The 17048-nt window shown below is 32.2% G+C and overlaps 1 protein-coding gene across 1 annotated transcript; it reads left to right on the forward strand.

Annotated features, from left to right (window-relative positions):
- Positions 1 to 3872: 3872 nt before the first annotated feature.
- Positions 3873 to 5351, forward strand: LOC125836424 (probable galacturonosyltransferase-like 1). Its single transcript, XM_049515591.1, has 2 exons — positions 3873 to 4406; positions 4565 to 5351. The coding sequence occupies exons 1-2, from the start codon at positions 3873 to 3875 to the stop codon at positions 5117 to 5119; spliced, it is 1089 nt and encodes a 362-aa protein (XP_049371548.1). The 3' UTR covers positions 5120 to 5351.
- Positions 5352 to 17048: the final 11697 nt, after the last annotated feature.

Consider the following 17048-nt stretch of genomic DNA (forward strand, 5'->3'; position numbering starts at 1 on the left):
TTGACCCCAGCAGAATTCTAGAGTTTATGATGCAACAATAAATGATATTAGAAGTAAGTGCTAATTTTAGTTTTTCTTATTGTTCTCACCTTGTTAACTCTATAAAGATATGACACCTGGGACTAACTCAACCCCAAAGGGTACCTCATGAGGGGAGGTTTGTTCAAATCCATATAAAGAGATCAAATTTCCATCCCTCTATCGATGTGGGACATTTTAACACACCCCCACATGCCCAGACCTCAACTGGAACGTGAACACTTCTAAATGGGGGCCCATCATCGGTGAACAACAAATTGGGATGGGTCTGTCTCTGATACCATGTAAAGATATGATACCTAGGCCTAACTCAACCCCAAAAGCTAGCTCATGAGGGGAGGTTTGTCCAAGTCCATATAAGGAGACCAAATTTTCATCCCTCTACCGATGTGGGACATCTTAACAAACTTGAACAAACAACCTTAAAATTAGAGGCAGAGAGTGCTTACTTATAGGAGCAACCCCCTCTTGTCGTGACTGTGATTCCGAAGGATTATAGGCAATTCTTGCAATGCATTTTGATCCAATCCATTATATAATTGTATGAAGGTGGGGTAATAAGTATGAAAAAAACTTGTCAAACTTGGGTCATCAAAAAAGAGATATTTAATATCTTTAGTGATGGTAGGGCAATAGTAGCAGGTATTATTTGCAATAATTTTGGGATCGAAAAGTAAATCTTCTCATTCGAATTTTTTCATGCTTAACAAGTCATAAAAAAACGTAATTACTTTTAATTGAGAACTGCACAAAGCGTATGAAAAACCAAACAACTAGGAATCGCTTGATTTGCAGATAAAGTTATTTCAAAATTATAGTCTTGAAATTATAATTTTTGGTAATTTATTACACCTCTCAAGTGAAACAAATAACATCAAATTTGAGGTATACATTTATCATGGAATTAATTATACCTTCAATCAAGCAAAATATAACTTTTATTTCAAATTAATCTTGAAATATTCAACTTTATCTCACAAACCAAACGACCAGCACACTATCTGTTAAAAAACTATAATTGTAACTTAAAACACAAACATGTGAAGGGCACATGCAATTTCAATCATTTGTTCATCATCATTAATTGGCCCTATATATGTTTAAACAACTAAACAGAAGGGACTGTTGATTTTCACGTGTGAATATACCTTTTTATGAATAAGTAGCTAATAACATGGATCTAACTTACTGGAACAAAGTGCGTACATTAATTAATATCTGTTCATAAAATAGACTTTCGTGGTTGAGAATTTCATCTTTCTTCTGATCAGTCGATCTCTTCAATAAAACTGTGATATTTTCCCTCAAACGTTTGATTTAAATGGTCATTAACATATATAATAGTCATATACAAATAAAAGCGAAAAAATAAAACGTAGTAGGACATTAAAATTAACGGTTACAATCCTATTTAGATAAGATATCGACCACAATCCTACACTTAGCTAGGTAGGATATATTAATATTTATCATTTACTCCGTTGTTCATTTAACATACTACCTAAGAATTGGATTCAATATTCCTCTAAGATGTGATGTTCGAATTCATACGGTACATTAGTTAATAGAGATGAAGTCAGAATTTGAAGTTTATGAGTTTGGAGGAACATACATATACAGAGAATATCATATGCCAAAATGTGAGAAGAAAATAATAACATCAAAGAGCACTAAAGATTAAAGCTTAGAAATCGATCTTCTTATATGAATTTATAGACAATTCTCTCCTCATGAGCTAACTTTTGGAATTGAGTTAGACCCAAAACTCATCTTTACCAAACACAAACATGTGGTTAGATATAGTCATAAATAAATGTATACAAAAGGATAGCAATATATAATTTCATTTTATCACGATCTAACATCAAAATAATCTAGTTCTACATATGGTTGATACGTTAATAGGGGGCAACATTTAAATTAAAGTGTTTGGTCACATGGTATGAAAAGGAGATAATACGGCCGACCTTATTAATGACTTACTTTTTTTCATGACTAGTAGTTTCTACTTTCTAGTCATCTTTCTATATATGATGAAAAATAATAATATCATAATCTGCTATTGACCTTTTAGCCAGATGTTTGGTTGTGTGGATCCCATTGAGAAATAATCACTAATTCAGTGAAAAATTGAAGTTATATGGTGGAAGTGATGTGTTTTTATTCACCTGCCATAACAACTCTATAACTAATAAAGTCTGATGAAATCTCAATTTTACGTAACGTTGAGCGTGCAGCTTTTTCTTTAAACAATTGACATTTGTTGCATTTATGAAAAATATACTTATATTACTTAATAAATATGAGAATTATGCACGTTATTACACCGTGAGGGTTTACCCCATGCGCACAAAGTGCTCACCACCTAAGAGACGAGCATCTTCTCTTAGGTTTCTTCCTCCCGCGTCCGTCGCCGTTCTGCCCGCGTTAGAGGGGAAGATTAGCAAACCGGGAAAAGAAAGAGGGAAGGGGAGTGTGTCTACCCGAAGGACAGAAGTTATAGGGGCTGCGGATTATTCTGAAGTTAAAAAAAAAAATCATAAGTTTCAAATTCAAAATTTAAACACTTTATTCATATTCTGAATTCGACTTTGATGTTGTGGCAGCTACCGTGGACGTGGATGTGGTAACTAAAACAAGATTGATAGGAGTATTTGCTTATCTCTAAAGACAAGTACATGTAAAGGGCAGCCACATGATACAAACACTTGCGCGTTCTTCTCCCAAATTTTACTACTCCATCTCATATTGGTTGTTTATTAGATATTTTTTCGAGAAATGAACAATTTGATTAATTTTTTTAATGTTAAGGATTTAATTGAAAATAATTACAAACTTTAATCTTGAATTTCTAAAATAATTGTTTATTTTTGCTAAAACAATGGTTAAAACGGATAGAGGGAATAACTTGTTACAAGTCAAATATTAGTCTTCTACTTTCTCATGTATTTTCAAATTTTTTTGTCTAAAACCTACAACCAACTAAGCTCATTATTAACTTTAAGTTTTATGCACATGATTAGATTATTATTTATAAGCTAATTATACGTAAGTTTGGACAATAATTAAACATTACTCCTATTAAAATGATAGCTTGATAAAGAAAATCATAATTGATAAGTTATCACAGGTTAAAATACATTACTAATATAAAAATAGTTGAACAATATCACTGTATATAACTAATTAAACCATTATTATACTGTTCCAGTCCTTATAATTACTTGAGTTTAAGCTCTCAGCATCATCCAAGGGCAAAGCTATTGGTTCTATATATCAGACTCATTTAGTTAAAAAATTACATTATATATATATAATCTTTACAATATTGTTTATATATATATAAAACTCCCTTCGAAAGCTTTTTGAATCAGTCATTCAAGTAGCCCTAAGCCCTATATAAAACTATTATACACAACCAAGTCATCTATGTAAAATAATTACAGCCAATTTGGGATAGGCAGAAACATTAACACTACTAAAAAACAAGAACTTAGGGAAGGATAATTTTGTAGATAAACAATAAAAAATTTATGTTAATTTTCATTTAGCTATTGATTGGTGATATATATATTTTTGGCAAAAATTCTATGTTAATGCAATTAGCTAAGATTTTTCAACAACGAATTAGTTGAGGATTACTGACAAATTTTGTAACTAATTCCATGTTTTGTTATAGTGCGACCTTCTGATTTTTTTTTAATTTTTCATCGTCCGACTAAATTCGAATTTGCGTAGGGAAGCATCAATTGATAGGGTGATATAATATATACTCCTATATATAAGGAAACTAATGTGGCATCAGTGTTTATGTATAGATAGCTGCCTCCATAATGCCAAAACTTGGAAGTTTCAACTCCAGCTCCCTCCTTCTATTTTCTCTTTTATGGACCATCTCTTTTTCTGCACACAATATTGGCGCTATCAACACAAAAAACTTTCATTTCAAAGAAGCCCCAAAATTCTACAATTCCCCAACTTGTCCTTCTCTTCATGACTACTACTACAACTCCTCCACCGACACAAATATTACACAAATTTGCTTTCAAAATGCAGTAAATGTAGCCATGACTCTTGATGCTGCTTATCTTCGAGGTTCAATGGCTGCAATTCTTTCTGTTCTTCAACATTCATCTTGCCCTGAAAATGTTATTTTTCACTTTGTCGCTTCGTCGTCTTCTGCTAACATTGATTATTTGAATCTCAAACTTGCTACTTCTTTTCCTTATCTACATTTCACAATTTATCCCTTCCGAGATTCACCTGTGGCTGGATTGATATCTACTTCGATTCGCGCTGCTTTGGATTGTCCTCTAAATTATGCTCGCAATTATCTACCTGATCTTCTTCCTCAATGTATCCAAAAGGTTCGTTTATACTCATTATTTCAGCTTCAAATTTGAAACAATTTGAATTTTGAAAAGCAATAAGAGGTTGCTAGCTGTAGAAATTCATGAACTTCAAATTCAAAATTCGTTTCTACCTTTATTAGTTATTTATCCTAATATATTCGTTATGCACATAGGTTGTGTACCTGGATTCAGATCTTGTTCTTGTAGATGACATTACGAAGCTAGCAGCAACACCGCTAGGTGAAGAAGCAGTTCTAGCAGCACCAGAATATTGCAATGCAAATTTCACAACCTATTTCACTCCTACTTTCTGGTCAAACCCTTCTCTTTCCTTGACTTTTGCGAATCGAAAGCCTTGTTATTTCAATACGGGAGTTATGGTAATTGATCTCGAAAGATGGAGAGATGGAGATTATACTACAAAGATTGTAGAATGGATGGAGCTTCAAAAAAGAATGAGAATTTATGAATTAGGTTCATTACCACCTTTTTTACTTGTTTTTGCTGGAAATATAGCTCCAGTTGATCATAAATGGAACCAACATGGACTTGGAGGTGATAATTTTCGAGGACTTTGTCGGGATTTGCACCCCGGTCCGGTGAGTTTACTGCATTGGAGCGGAAAAGGCAAACCGTGGGTCCGGCTCGATGCGAGCCGGCCTTGCCCGTTAGATGCCCTTTGGGCACCTTATGATCTGTTGCAAACCCCTTATGTTCTTGAATCTTAAGGTATTTTAATTTTTTGCTACCTATATTAAATTTAACTTATATATATCGATAATTTTTTAATTGGTATACTTGTATTTGTAGAAGTTGAAGCACAAGAGAGAGTAGAGATCTGTGTACTAGTTCATAAGGGGATCCTCCTCGATTGTGTTGTGTAACATGTACAGTAAGATTTTGTTTTCATGTCTAAGGTAACGGCTGTTTCTTGTATATTATTGGAGTATACACTTCGAACTTTTACTGTGCACTACTTATTAAGGGATTATTTTGCAGGATATATTAGAGAAAATAATGTATGTATTAGTGGTGATACTATTTTTTTTTATTTGGTAGTACTTTCAACCTATGTATAATCAGTACATGTATTAGTTATAAAAAGTGTATAATTAATACATACTAAATCATGATAATAGTAATACTAGAAGAGTTATTTATAGATATAAGTGTGATTAAAGACATATTTTTTCTTAATACGCTAAATCAACGTAACTAATACCCTAATCTTATACTCCTTCCGTCTCATTTTATATGTCATTCCTTTCTATAAATAGTTGGACCACAATACTTGTAATTTTATAAAATTTATGCATAAATTACCATATTTTGCCTATTATACCCTTGATAGAATAGTTAATTAATCTTGTCATTTATTAATAAAGTTGACTTAAGAAAACATTAAATAAGGGTAGAAGGGTAAAGTTTCATCATTTCTTAATGCAACTGCAAAGTAAAAATGTGACATATAAAATGGGACGGAAGGAGTAAGAATTTACCCTTTTTAGCTTTAGTTTCTATCAACATGAGTTAATCTGATGAGCACCTTTATTAATTAACTTGTAAACTCTCTTCTTTTTGTTCAAATAACGCGAACTTTTCTTTTCTATATACGCAGTGTAAAAAAAATTAAAATATCTAAAAGATTTATACACTTATGATCATAAAAATGAAATTAATAATCTGAAAAAAAGAAAAAGGAATAATTACCCTGACGTGGTTTCATATCATACGCATGAAATATAAAGGAAAAGATCAGGTGGGAAAGAAAAAAAGGGAAAGGAAAATTACTATAAAAGGAGGAAGTATCCCGATAGGGCGAAATATTTATCGGGATTTAAATTTTATGAATTTCAAATTCTAAAATAACGATATATATTCATTATTAATAACATTTGAGTGATGAATTTATACTATTATATATTTAATATAAATATATAATTTAAACTAAAATTATTAATTCAACTAATTCTAACTTGTCAAGTGTCGGTAGAGTTTCTTACAACATGGAGAAAACATGCAGCTTAGCAAAGACACGCATCTGCTCAGTGTTTAGTGTAGGAAGACAACAAAAGGAGACCAATCATGTGGCACTTGGGTCCTACTAATTAAATTAATTTACTCCCACTTTTTCTTAGCCTAAGATTACGTTAATTTGATCATGATACAATATATACATTTTTCTACTTAATTTTTAATGTAATAAAAGTGAATAATGATGAATGTATTATTTTATAACAATATGAATTGATTACGTAATTTGATACTATTGTTTAGTTATATATCATAAGAATTTATTGGCACAAATTTTTTTTATTTGTTATAACGATACTCCATAATTGAGGTAACTATTTTCAAAAAAGGAGAGAAACTAAAGTCCTCTATTCCCTTTATCTTTTGACTAAGAGTCGATCTGTTATTGTCAATTAATGGATCCATCATAAATGGAAGTGGGCATTGAAATAGACTCTATGCAATGCGAATATGAATTAGTAAATTAAAACATGTATGTTCTAAATATAAAATGATTAAAAAAGAGAAGCTAACAGTTGGAGGCTAGGCAAATGGTCCAATTTCTCTTATGCCGCATCTTCAAAAGACATTACTCACTTCATCTTTAGGTCTTTTTCTGTATGTCATATTTTTACATATTTATTAAAAAACTTATTCAATAATATAAATCATAACGGTCAACATGAGAGGGTTATTCGGATGATAAACATCCTTTATATACATTTAACCTGGATTCAAATAAACACCCTCCATACACATTTAACCTGGACCATCAAAACAATAAAACATCATTTGATTAAATTTTACCCAATAATCTATTTTTACTTTATCACCAATGACCAGGAAAGAAAGCAACATAAGTCTTTGGGCATTGCTTAGACTAAGTCACATTTGGGACGAGTATTAATAAGACTAGTCAAACGTTTTTAAAATATTGTAAGTAAATTACTTATGAAATAAGGACAACTTTTATGCCTTTAGTAAAAAGTGAAAAATTTAGAAATAATGGTAGTTTAAGGCCTAAATTATCAAATATAACGATAGTTTAGCTAATTATGATTTAAAGCTATTATTTGGAGTTGTATATATTCACTTTAATTTGCATCTGTTGTATCTGTTCACTTTATATATGTTGGATACATTATATTTATTTTCTCAATCTAGTTATATATATATATATATATATATATAAATCAATTACTCGGATAGGGTGTGTTGTATTAGCAAAAACGATTAGAGGGGGGGCTAGACCTGACCTCAATACAACACTAATCCGAAGGCTTACAAAAACTACTATAGAGCCTTCTGTAAATTTATGAAGAAGAAAGTAACTAGCTTACAAAGAAATTTGCTCTATCATATTTGCTCTGAATACTAGGCAATTGCCATTTGTCCAGTAGAAAGAGACCTTTAGCTTGTCTAGGGAGATTGGAATAGAGTTGAGTGATGAGCATCTGGTGAGAAGAAGAGGCCAGTTTTGCTAAACAATCTGCAACTTGGTTTCCCTCTTTGAAACAATGTTTAATTTGCATTTGCACCTTTTTTTGATGATGTTGATGGAGTCAATGACTTGTTTCAGCTTCATATTTGTAACTATATCGTTGGCAAGCATATTGACTATATTCATGGAGTCAAGTTCTAGAATAAAATTAGTGTACCCATGTTGATTACACCATTTTACACCAAACTCAACTGCCATGGCCTCAGCCATGTTGCTATTTTTGCACTCAACGGGGAAAGAGAATGCCATGATCAAGTCTCCATAACTATTCCTTATGATTCCCCCAATGCCTGCCCTTCCAGTCTCATGTGCATAGCTACCATCAGTATTGATTTTTATGATGTCGTTTTGAGGATAACTCCATGTTACTTGCTTCATTATCTGAACTGGTCTGGGCCTCTCAACTTCTAGGCAGAATGATGGCTAATGATTATTTCTATGGAAGTTTTGAAAAGTATTAGCCAAAACAGATTTTATAGTGTGAACGGTTTGATAGCACATTTTGTTTGTTTGGAGGTATTTTTTGCCTCCATATTTGCAAGAGCACCATTGCTTCCAAATCTCCCAACAAATAATTGTAGGGGTAATCTTCAAGATAGTCTTGTGAATGGCATTTTCTGGTTTTGTTTCCCACCAAGCACTGAAGATGTTGGTCATAGGCTGATTTTTATGTTGGATTCCGAGAGGGTTTCCCATCATGCTCCATAGTTGCCTTGCTGCTTCTCCCTCTCCAAACACGTGATACATAGTGTCATTACGTGCATTCCTATAACAAAAACAATCATTTTGTGAGTTGATATTGAGCCTAGTAATTATGTCATTAAAGGGCAATCTCCTTTTAAACATTCTCCAAGTTAAGAAAGATATTTTAAAAGGCATCTTATTATGCCAAATGCTGTTGAGAAAATTATTTTTTGGTCTTTGTTTTCTAACTATTTGCCATGCAGAGTAGTTAGTAAAAACACCATTTTCAGTATCATTCCAGATAGGATAATCCTTTTCCGTGTTATTGCCTATTACAATGCTAGAAATAATCTTCACAATGTAATTGGGAACAACACCGCTTAACTTAACAGTATTCCAAGACTTATTCACAAAAAAGGAATTAATCAGAAGTTTTGGAGACTTACCTAGGCCTTGACATAGCTTAGCCAAGGCTCCAATAGCTGTCTAATTGTCCCACCAAAAGCTGGAGTTTCCTTCTTGTACTTTCCAAATAATGTGACGTTCAACTTGTTCTTTGATTTGCATCAAACTTTTCCAAGTATGAGAGTCAACAGAAGTTGCCACTTTTTTAACAGGGTGAGCTATTTTGCAGTATTTTTTTATAAGAAACTTAGCCCAAGGAGATGGTTGAGTTCTAAACCTCCACCATCTCTTAATTATCAAGGAGTTACAAATGTCATTCATACTCCTAATGCCAATCCCCCCCCCCCCTCCCCCCCTTCATCTTTTGGAATACACAAGTTTTCCCACTTACTCCAGTGGTACTTATTCTTACCATCACTACTACCCCATAGAAAGTTAGCAAAGTGTTTCTCAATAAGATTGATGGTACCATTGGGAGGAGTAATAGCAGACAATGTGTAAATAGGCACAGATTGTAAAACATGCTTGATGAGAATAACCTTTCCCCATGAGATAACATATTACATTGCCAACCATTCAATCTTTTAACAATTTTTGCTAACATACCATCAAAATAGCTAAGATTTTTTTCCCATTATAGATAGGGCAACCCAAATAAGTGAAAGGGAAAGTGTTGTCCATGTAGCCAGTCACTCTTCTCAATATGTTGATCCTGTTATAAGCAGTTTTAGGAGCAGTAATAAAGAAACTCTTAGCATCATTAACCTGTTGACCTGAGGCTTTTTCATACCTCCTGATTTGATGCTTGATGAGCTTAATAGATTTATTATTGCCCCCGCTGAAAATCATTATGTCGTCCGCATAGGCAAGATGATTAATGACAGGTCCATTAAGATCCATGCTAAACAGAGTAAAATGCTCATGAGAATTAAGACTATTTAACATTCTAGACAATAAGTCAAAGCCAATTATAAAAAGTGAAGGGGATAGAGGGTCTCCCTTCTTAAGACCATGTGAGGAGCTGAAGAATCCTACTCTATTGCCATTGATAAGAATGGAACAATGATAATAATATCTTAAATTACTCAAACGACATATCATCAAATTGTCAGAATACAGATGATAACAATATATAATAGCATTCCAAAATAAAAAAATTGTTTGTCCTTAGAAGCACATCAAGACATTTCTCGAAGATAGTTGAAATCTTTCCTATGAACAAATAAAAGAATAAATGAGTTTACCCTCTCTCCAGTGAGTGCAGTGAAGGACTCTCGCCTCACCCCCCCCCCCCCCCCGTTTGACTTATGGCATCATCGACTTGCTTTTCAATCAAAGTGATTTCATAACCATAAAGAAAGACCTCTCTTTCGGGATCAGTCCCGTCCCTACATGTAGTAGTCAATCCGCGGGACATTCAAAGAAGCTATGCACCTTCACGGATCTCAGGTTATCCCATATAGAAAATCACTCGCTCAATCAACTTAGTCAATCCTTGCAAGTACATGTAGTGTATTGTAAGTCAAACTAATTCGTTGAATTATTTAAACACCTAGTAACATCACGACGCATTTGTTGCGTTATTTATTGACTATAGAACTTTGCAATTCTTGAAGCCAGTGTATGCATGGTTATTCGCACTTGATATTTTACAATATGTATATATAAAATATATGAGTTCATTCATGCATGTTTTACTTAATCATGGTTAATTATTCAAACATATGCTCAATTTAATTTGTAACCACTAAGATAAATTTTCTATAAGTTGTAAATTGTGGTTAAACATGAAATATATATTTGATCAGATTTTGGATCTATAACTCTACCTCTTTTATTTATTTACAATATTATATTCATCTTCCTTATTCTTATTATTTTTATAAATGATTCTATTACTATATTTATCATTTATCATAAATATAAAAATCAAAAGTTGACGAATTTATCCTTATTAAGATACTTTTAAATTTAATAAATGATTTAGAATAAAAGCATAATAAGTAGAAAAGGGTTTCTTGGGACTTGAGTACTTTATGAATCTGAGATTGTTCAGGTGAAATTAAGCATTGCCGGAGAAGTAGTACTTGCGGAATAAATGAAAGATAATAGGGTGAGGAAAGCCACTAAATTAAAGGTTTCACTCGCTCACTCTTATGCTCGTTTGTTGGACAATAAGTGGAGTGTATATGCTCATTTGAAGATAGAGGGTGAGTACTGTCAGTGGCGGAGCCAGGAATTTTAGGAAGAGGGTCCAGAAATTAGAATTCGAAATCAAAAGGGCAACAAATTTTTTGAAAATTTCAAAAGGGCAACTAAATTAATTATGAAATCAAAAGGGCAATAATTTCTAACGCCGTGTAAATCAGGTTTTCTAAAACGAGGCTCAAATTCCGATGAGCCTTGTAAGGCTCAGCCACCAATGAGCCTTGCAGGCTGTTATTTAAAAAAAAAAAACATTCTCGTTTTATTTTCTTGTTTGTTAAAAGTCTAATAATAATAATGCATAGTTGTTGATATGATGCATAAAGATAGTTTAGACCTTATTGCTAGCCATTACTTTGTGGCTTTTCAAACGAACTAAACCCAATAGTTTAGACCTTATTTACTACTTAGTTGATATTTTTTTTCTTCAACTTTTTTATGTGAAATTATAATTTGATTTATTCACTTGCAGAATGATAAAATTCAGCCTTCTTTAGTCATACTTTATTTTGGTGGAAATGTCCTATTGATGAATATGTTGAAAACATGAGAAAAATTATACTTCATATCAAGGTAAAAAAAAAACAATATACTCTTTAAATAATTTATAGTAAACATGAACCATGCATATATGTTGGAGTTCGAAAACTTCAATTTTATATATCAACCAATCGCAGGAAGATATTATGAGGCATTGATATGTATTTTTTAAAAAATACATAAATATCATTGACTTCTTCGTTTGACCTTTTTATGTATATATATATATATATATATATATATATATATATATATATATATATATATATATATATTAAAGAATTTTAGGCAATGGGACATGAAAGATTGTATAGAATGAATCAAGCAATAGAAAATGATAATGCTCAGTCATTTCAAGTGAGAGACAATGCAAGACAAATGGCATCTTATTCTAGAGATGCTATGAATGTTGTTCATTTGAACACAAGGTTGAACTTTCAACAACATTATACTCCACCAAATGAAAATCAATCACCAACAACATCAAATTTGGGAGGTGTTCATATAGAAGAACATAATACAGGATTTCAGGAAATCAATATGAGGCCAACACAAATTTATCATTGGCTACTCCCGACACCCCGTATTACCCTATTTTTTACTGTGCTGGAGTATCTACGAGTGTGCCCAACTACACACAAGAAGAAGGTAGTGGCTTTCAAACTCCTAATGTTGTAAATTTGGGTTTTGAAGAATTCAACGAAGGAAATTATGGTTTTGTACGACAACGTCAATTTCAAAACTCACTATTTCATGCTAGGAGATTGAGTTTTTCGACGGTAATATACTCTTTAAATAATTTATAGAATATTTTAGTTATATTAAATTATATGTTAATGATTTACATCTTATTCATGGATGACATGTCACAAAATCAAAATGATGATGAAGTTGGCCTTCACAACAATATGTATGTTGTTATAATCAACAAATTTTCAATTTTGACATTTATAAAATATTAATAGAATTCAGTAATAAATATAATTTGGCAGGACATCAACAACCGCATCAAGACAGACGATAATCTCTAGAAGTGTTGTCTTTTATATATTCTATCATGTCCCTTATATGTTCTATCATTTTTTTACAAATTATATATATATATATATATATATATATATATATATATATATAAATTGAAGTTTTCGAACTCCAACATGTATGCATGGTTCATGTTTACTATAAATTATTTAAAAAGTATATTGTTTTTTTTTACCTTGATATGAAGTATAATTTTTCTCATATTTTCAACATATTCATCAATAGGGCATTTCCACCAAAATAAAGTATGACTAAAGAAGACTGAATTTTATCATTCTGCAGGTGAATAAACCAAATTATAATTTCACATTAAAAAAGTTGAAGAAAACAAAATATCAACTAAGTAGTAAATAAGGTCTAAACAATTTAGTTCGTTTGAAAAGCCACAAAGTAATGGCTAGCAATAAGGTCTAAACTATCTTTATGCATCATATCAACAACTATATATTATTATTATTATTATTAGACTTTTAACAAACAAGAAAATAAAACAAGAATGTTTTTTTTTTAAAATAACAGCCTACAAGGCTCATTGGCGGCTGAGCCTTGTAAGGCTCATTGGCAGTTGAGCCTTACAAGGCTTATCGGAATTTGAGCCTCGTTTTAGAAAACCTGATTTACACGGCGTTAAAAATGGTTGCCCTTTTGGTTTCATAATTAATTGAGTTGCCCTTTTGAAATTTTCGAAAAAATTTGTTGCCCTTTTGGTTTCGGACTCTCAAAAATTAAGCAACAAAAAGTTCTTTTTAAGAAGGGAAAAAATTGATGAAGAGGGTCCAAAAATTAAACAACAAAAACTCTTTTTAAAAAGGGAAAAAAATTGTTGCAATTGAGATTTGAACACGGAGCACTGACATTTTACGAAGAGGGTCCAAAAATTAAACAACAAAAGCTCTTTTTAAAAAGGGAAAAAAATTGTTGCAAGTGAGATTTGAACACGCGAGCACTGACTCATTAAAGATATCAAAACACACATTTAAAACATCTTAAACCACTAGGATATAACAACCTATTATGTAAAGGTTGTCCAAAATATGTTATTTAATCACTTCGTGTATCAGTTTACTTGTATATGCAATATTTTTTCCAACGAAAGGTGTCCAATTGGACACCCTAACATACATGTGCCTATGCCCCTGAGTACTGCATGAGCTCGTAAGTAAAGTATGAAAAAATCTTATCTTCGAATAAAAATGATCTTATTGTGCTTGCTTTTGACAAAGCCTCTGGCTCTAAATAATAGGAACTATATTATGGTAGGATTAATATCATTGATCATTATAAGCTATAGCATAGGCCGATGCGGTGAAGTAGAATTTGAAATTTATGGGTCTGAATTTGTCACTAAATGCATACATAGCTCATTTTAGTTACTGAATTTGCATTTTAATATTTTTACATATCTAATTGATTTTGTAATACAAATACATAATTAAGCAAAAGCTACTAAATTTATTTAAATTTGTACCTGGTAATATAGCTCTAACCTGAGTATAACAGGCTATGTATAAAGGCGAGCAACCTTATAACAATAACAAACAACCTATTTATAGCCTATCCACAGGTCAAACAATATTGATAGGGGGTACTCTTGCCTAACAGAATTAGCCCAACATAACAATAATGGGTAGACTAAAAATCTACACCGTCATTGCATGCTTGCTTTGTGCACTGACATAACAAATTCGCATTGACTGGCTCAAATGAGTTGCTCTTGGCTTTGTAAACATATTTAGGTGATTATATTTTACCTTTTCACTATCAATGAGTAGGCAACTTTGGATGCAACTTTGAAAATTTATGGAGATCTGTCTTTGGTTAAGATCTGTTACGTGTGTGCTTTCTTGGGTGCTACTTAGAATAGAAATAATTTTCTAAAATAGATAAAGAGTTATTTACAAATTATCGAAAGTCTCGTTTGATCTGACTTGATATGAATTTAGATCTCTAACTTGAGAATGTGAATAAGGACATTCTAATCGATCCGATCGGTTATCATTTTAGTTTGATTGAAATGTGAAAAGCACTAATTCTTTTTTCTCAGTTGGTATACTATGGTGAGGAGAATCCCAACCCCATCCTTAGTTACTGCTTTCCCTTTTTTCAATCTATGCCATATCTCCATTAGTTCTTCGCTAATGCCTTTTAGCTTTCATTTAACTACTATTTTTTTCTTCCTCTACACCTCATAAGAGTAGTGAGTGTGCCTACTCCATCCTTTTACAAAATAAATATTGTAGGGAAAGTTATTGGAAAGGAGGGACTTCACTAAAGATGGTTTATATGTGCGTGTAAAAGGGTCTTTTTCATTTTTCCTTGTATTGTTTGACTAGCTACACTTTGTAAGTAAGGAAAGGCATAGAAAAAAGTGGAGATTGAAGTGATCCCTTAATATTGGACAAGAAATTGGAAGAAAAATAGAGTTTGCCTAAAGAACAAATAGGAGAATTGTTCTTGAACAGCTAACACTCAAAGAGTTCTGAAGAATTACTACATTTAAATACTGTATGCAGTACTTCAAATTGAGCTAAAAGAAATTCATTTTAATAGGGTTGTAACAATACTCCCCATCAAACCATCCTTGTCCTCAAGGATGAAATTGAGGAAATTGTTGGCAAAAAGTATGATGATCTTCCCAGATATTATCTTTTTCTAGAGCATTGAACCACTTGATAAACCATTAAGAAACAAGCATGTCATTCTTCTAAACCATTCTTTTATTGAAGATGGCATCAGGAACCAAAAGAACATGGCCTGAAGAAGAGTGCCCAATAGGTAGAATGACTGAAGTAGGATGAAAGTCAATCTTCTTCGGGAAATATGAAATGTGGGGTGAACCTCGGAATTTGTTGACAATGCCAAGGTGTAAGCCACTTTGCCCACATGTCCATAATTTGTAAAGGGCTAAAAAAGTTTGCGAAGAGCTCCTGAAAAGTGTGAGATTTAATGAAAAGTTGTATGTAAGGTTGGAGTTCCACATAAATTCAATCACCAACATTGTAAGTTTTGTTCGTCCTTCCCTTATCAGCTTAGAACTTCATTCGATTATGAGTCTTAAGAGGTTTGTAGAAGACTTTAGAATATCCTGGAAGAGTTTTTGAAAGACTTTAGAATTCTCTAGGCCTGCAGTGAATTCTAGAAGAGACCAAATTGTAAATATACAAGGACTTGTGTAGTAATTTTTATTTTCACTTTATCCCCTAGATGTGTAGTATAAATAGAGGGGCTCTCATTTGCAAACCAACCAAACAAGTGTAAAGCATTCTCCAAGCAATACAAAAATCTTCTTATAAGCTCTTTTTTTGTCTTTCATTCGTTTAGAGGTCTAAGTTTGAAAATGCTTACTTGAGCTTACAAGAACGTGAAAGAGTCGTGCGTAAGTTGTCAAGTGTCGCACGGAGCATTAGTTGAAGTCTAAGTCCATGACACTTAGCAAAACAAGGTTTGAAGGCCCTCAAGGTGGCTTATCGAGACAACCTGGATCTGATACCATTGATGCAATTCCTTAATATCAGACAAGAAATTGGAAGAAAAACAGAGTTAAACTAAAGAATAAATAGGCTCAGAAAACTCAACAAATTCTGAAGAAATTCAGAAAGAAAATAAAGAAAAGAGTTTATAGATTTGCTATAATCCAAAATTTGTTTACATTTCCAAGATTAACTCCTACTTATACAAAGAGATGGTCCCCAAAGTTAATTGTAATTAACTCAACCAACTTTCCTTCTTTACAGACTAACATACTAGTTTTAGAATTTGCTAATCACATGACTCATTCACTACATATAACTACTTTATACCGTACTTTGAATTGAGCTAAAACAAATTTATTCTAACCATATTCCCCTATCAAACCATCTTTGTACTCCATAATGAAATTGAGGAAACTTAGAAAAAAAATATGATAATCGTCCCAAGTACAATCTTCCTCCAGACCATTGAACTACTTGATAAGACATTACCAGACAATCCTACCATTCTTCTATCTAACATGGCCTCAGAAACTAAAGAACAAATAAGAGAATTATTCTTGAACAGCTCACTCGAGAACTCAAAGACTTCTAAAGAAATTCAGAAAGAAAAGGAAGAAGAGAGTTCATTGATCCACTAGAATTAAAAAAAATTACACTTTGATGATTAAATTTTACTATCCCAAAGTTAGGTGTAACTAACTTTTCTTCCTAACAAACTAGTTCCATAGAATGTGCTAATGATGTAACTCTTTCACCACATTTAACTATTTTATACACTAAAAGAAATTCATTCTA

The sequence above is a fragment of the Solanum verrucosum genome, unplaced genomic scaffold (assembly GCF_900185275.1).
Source record: "Solanum verrucosum unplaced genomic scaffold, falcon-dt-bn FXZP01000278.1, whole genome shotgun sequence".
NCBI lineage: Eukaryota > Viridiplantae > Streptophyta > Magnoliopsida > Solanales > Solanaceae > Solanum > Solanum verrucosum.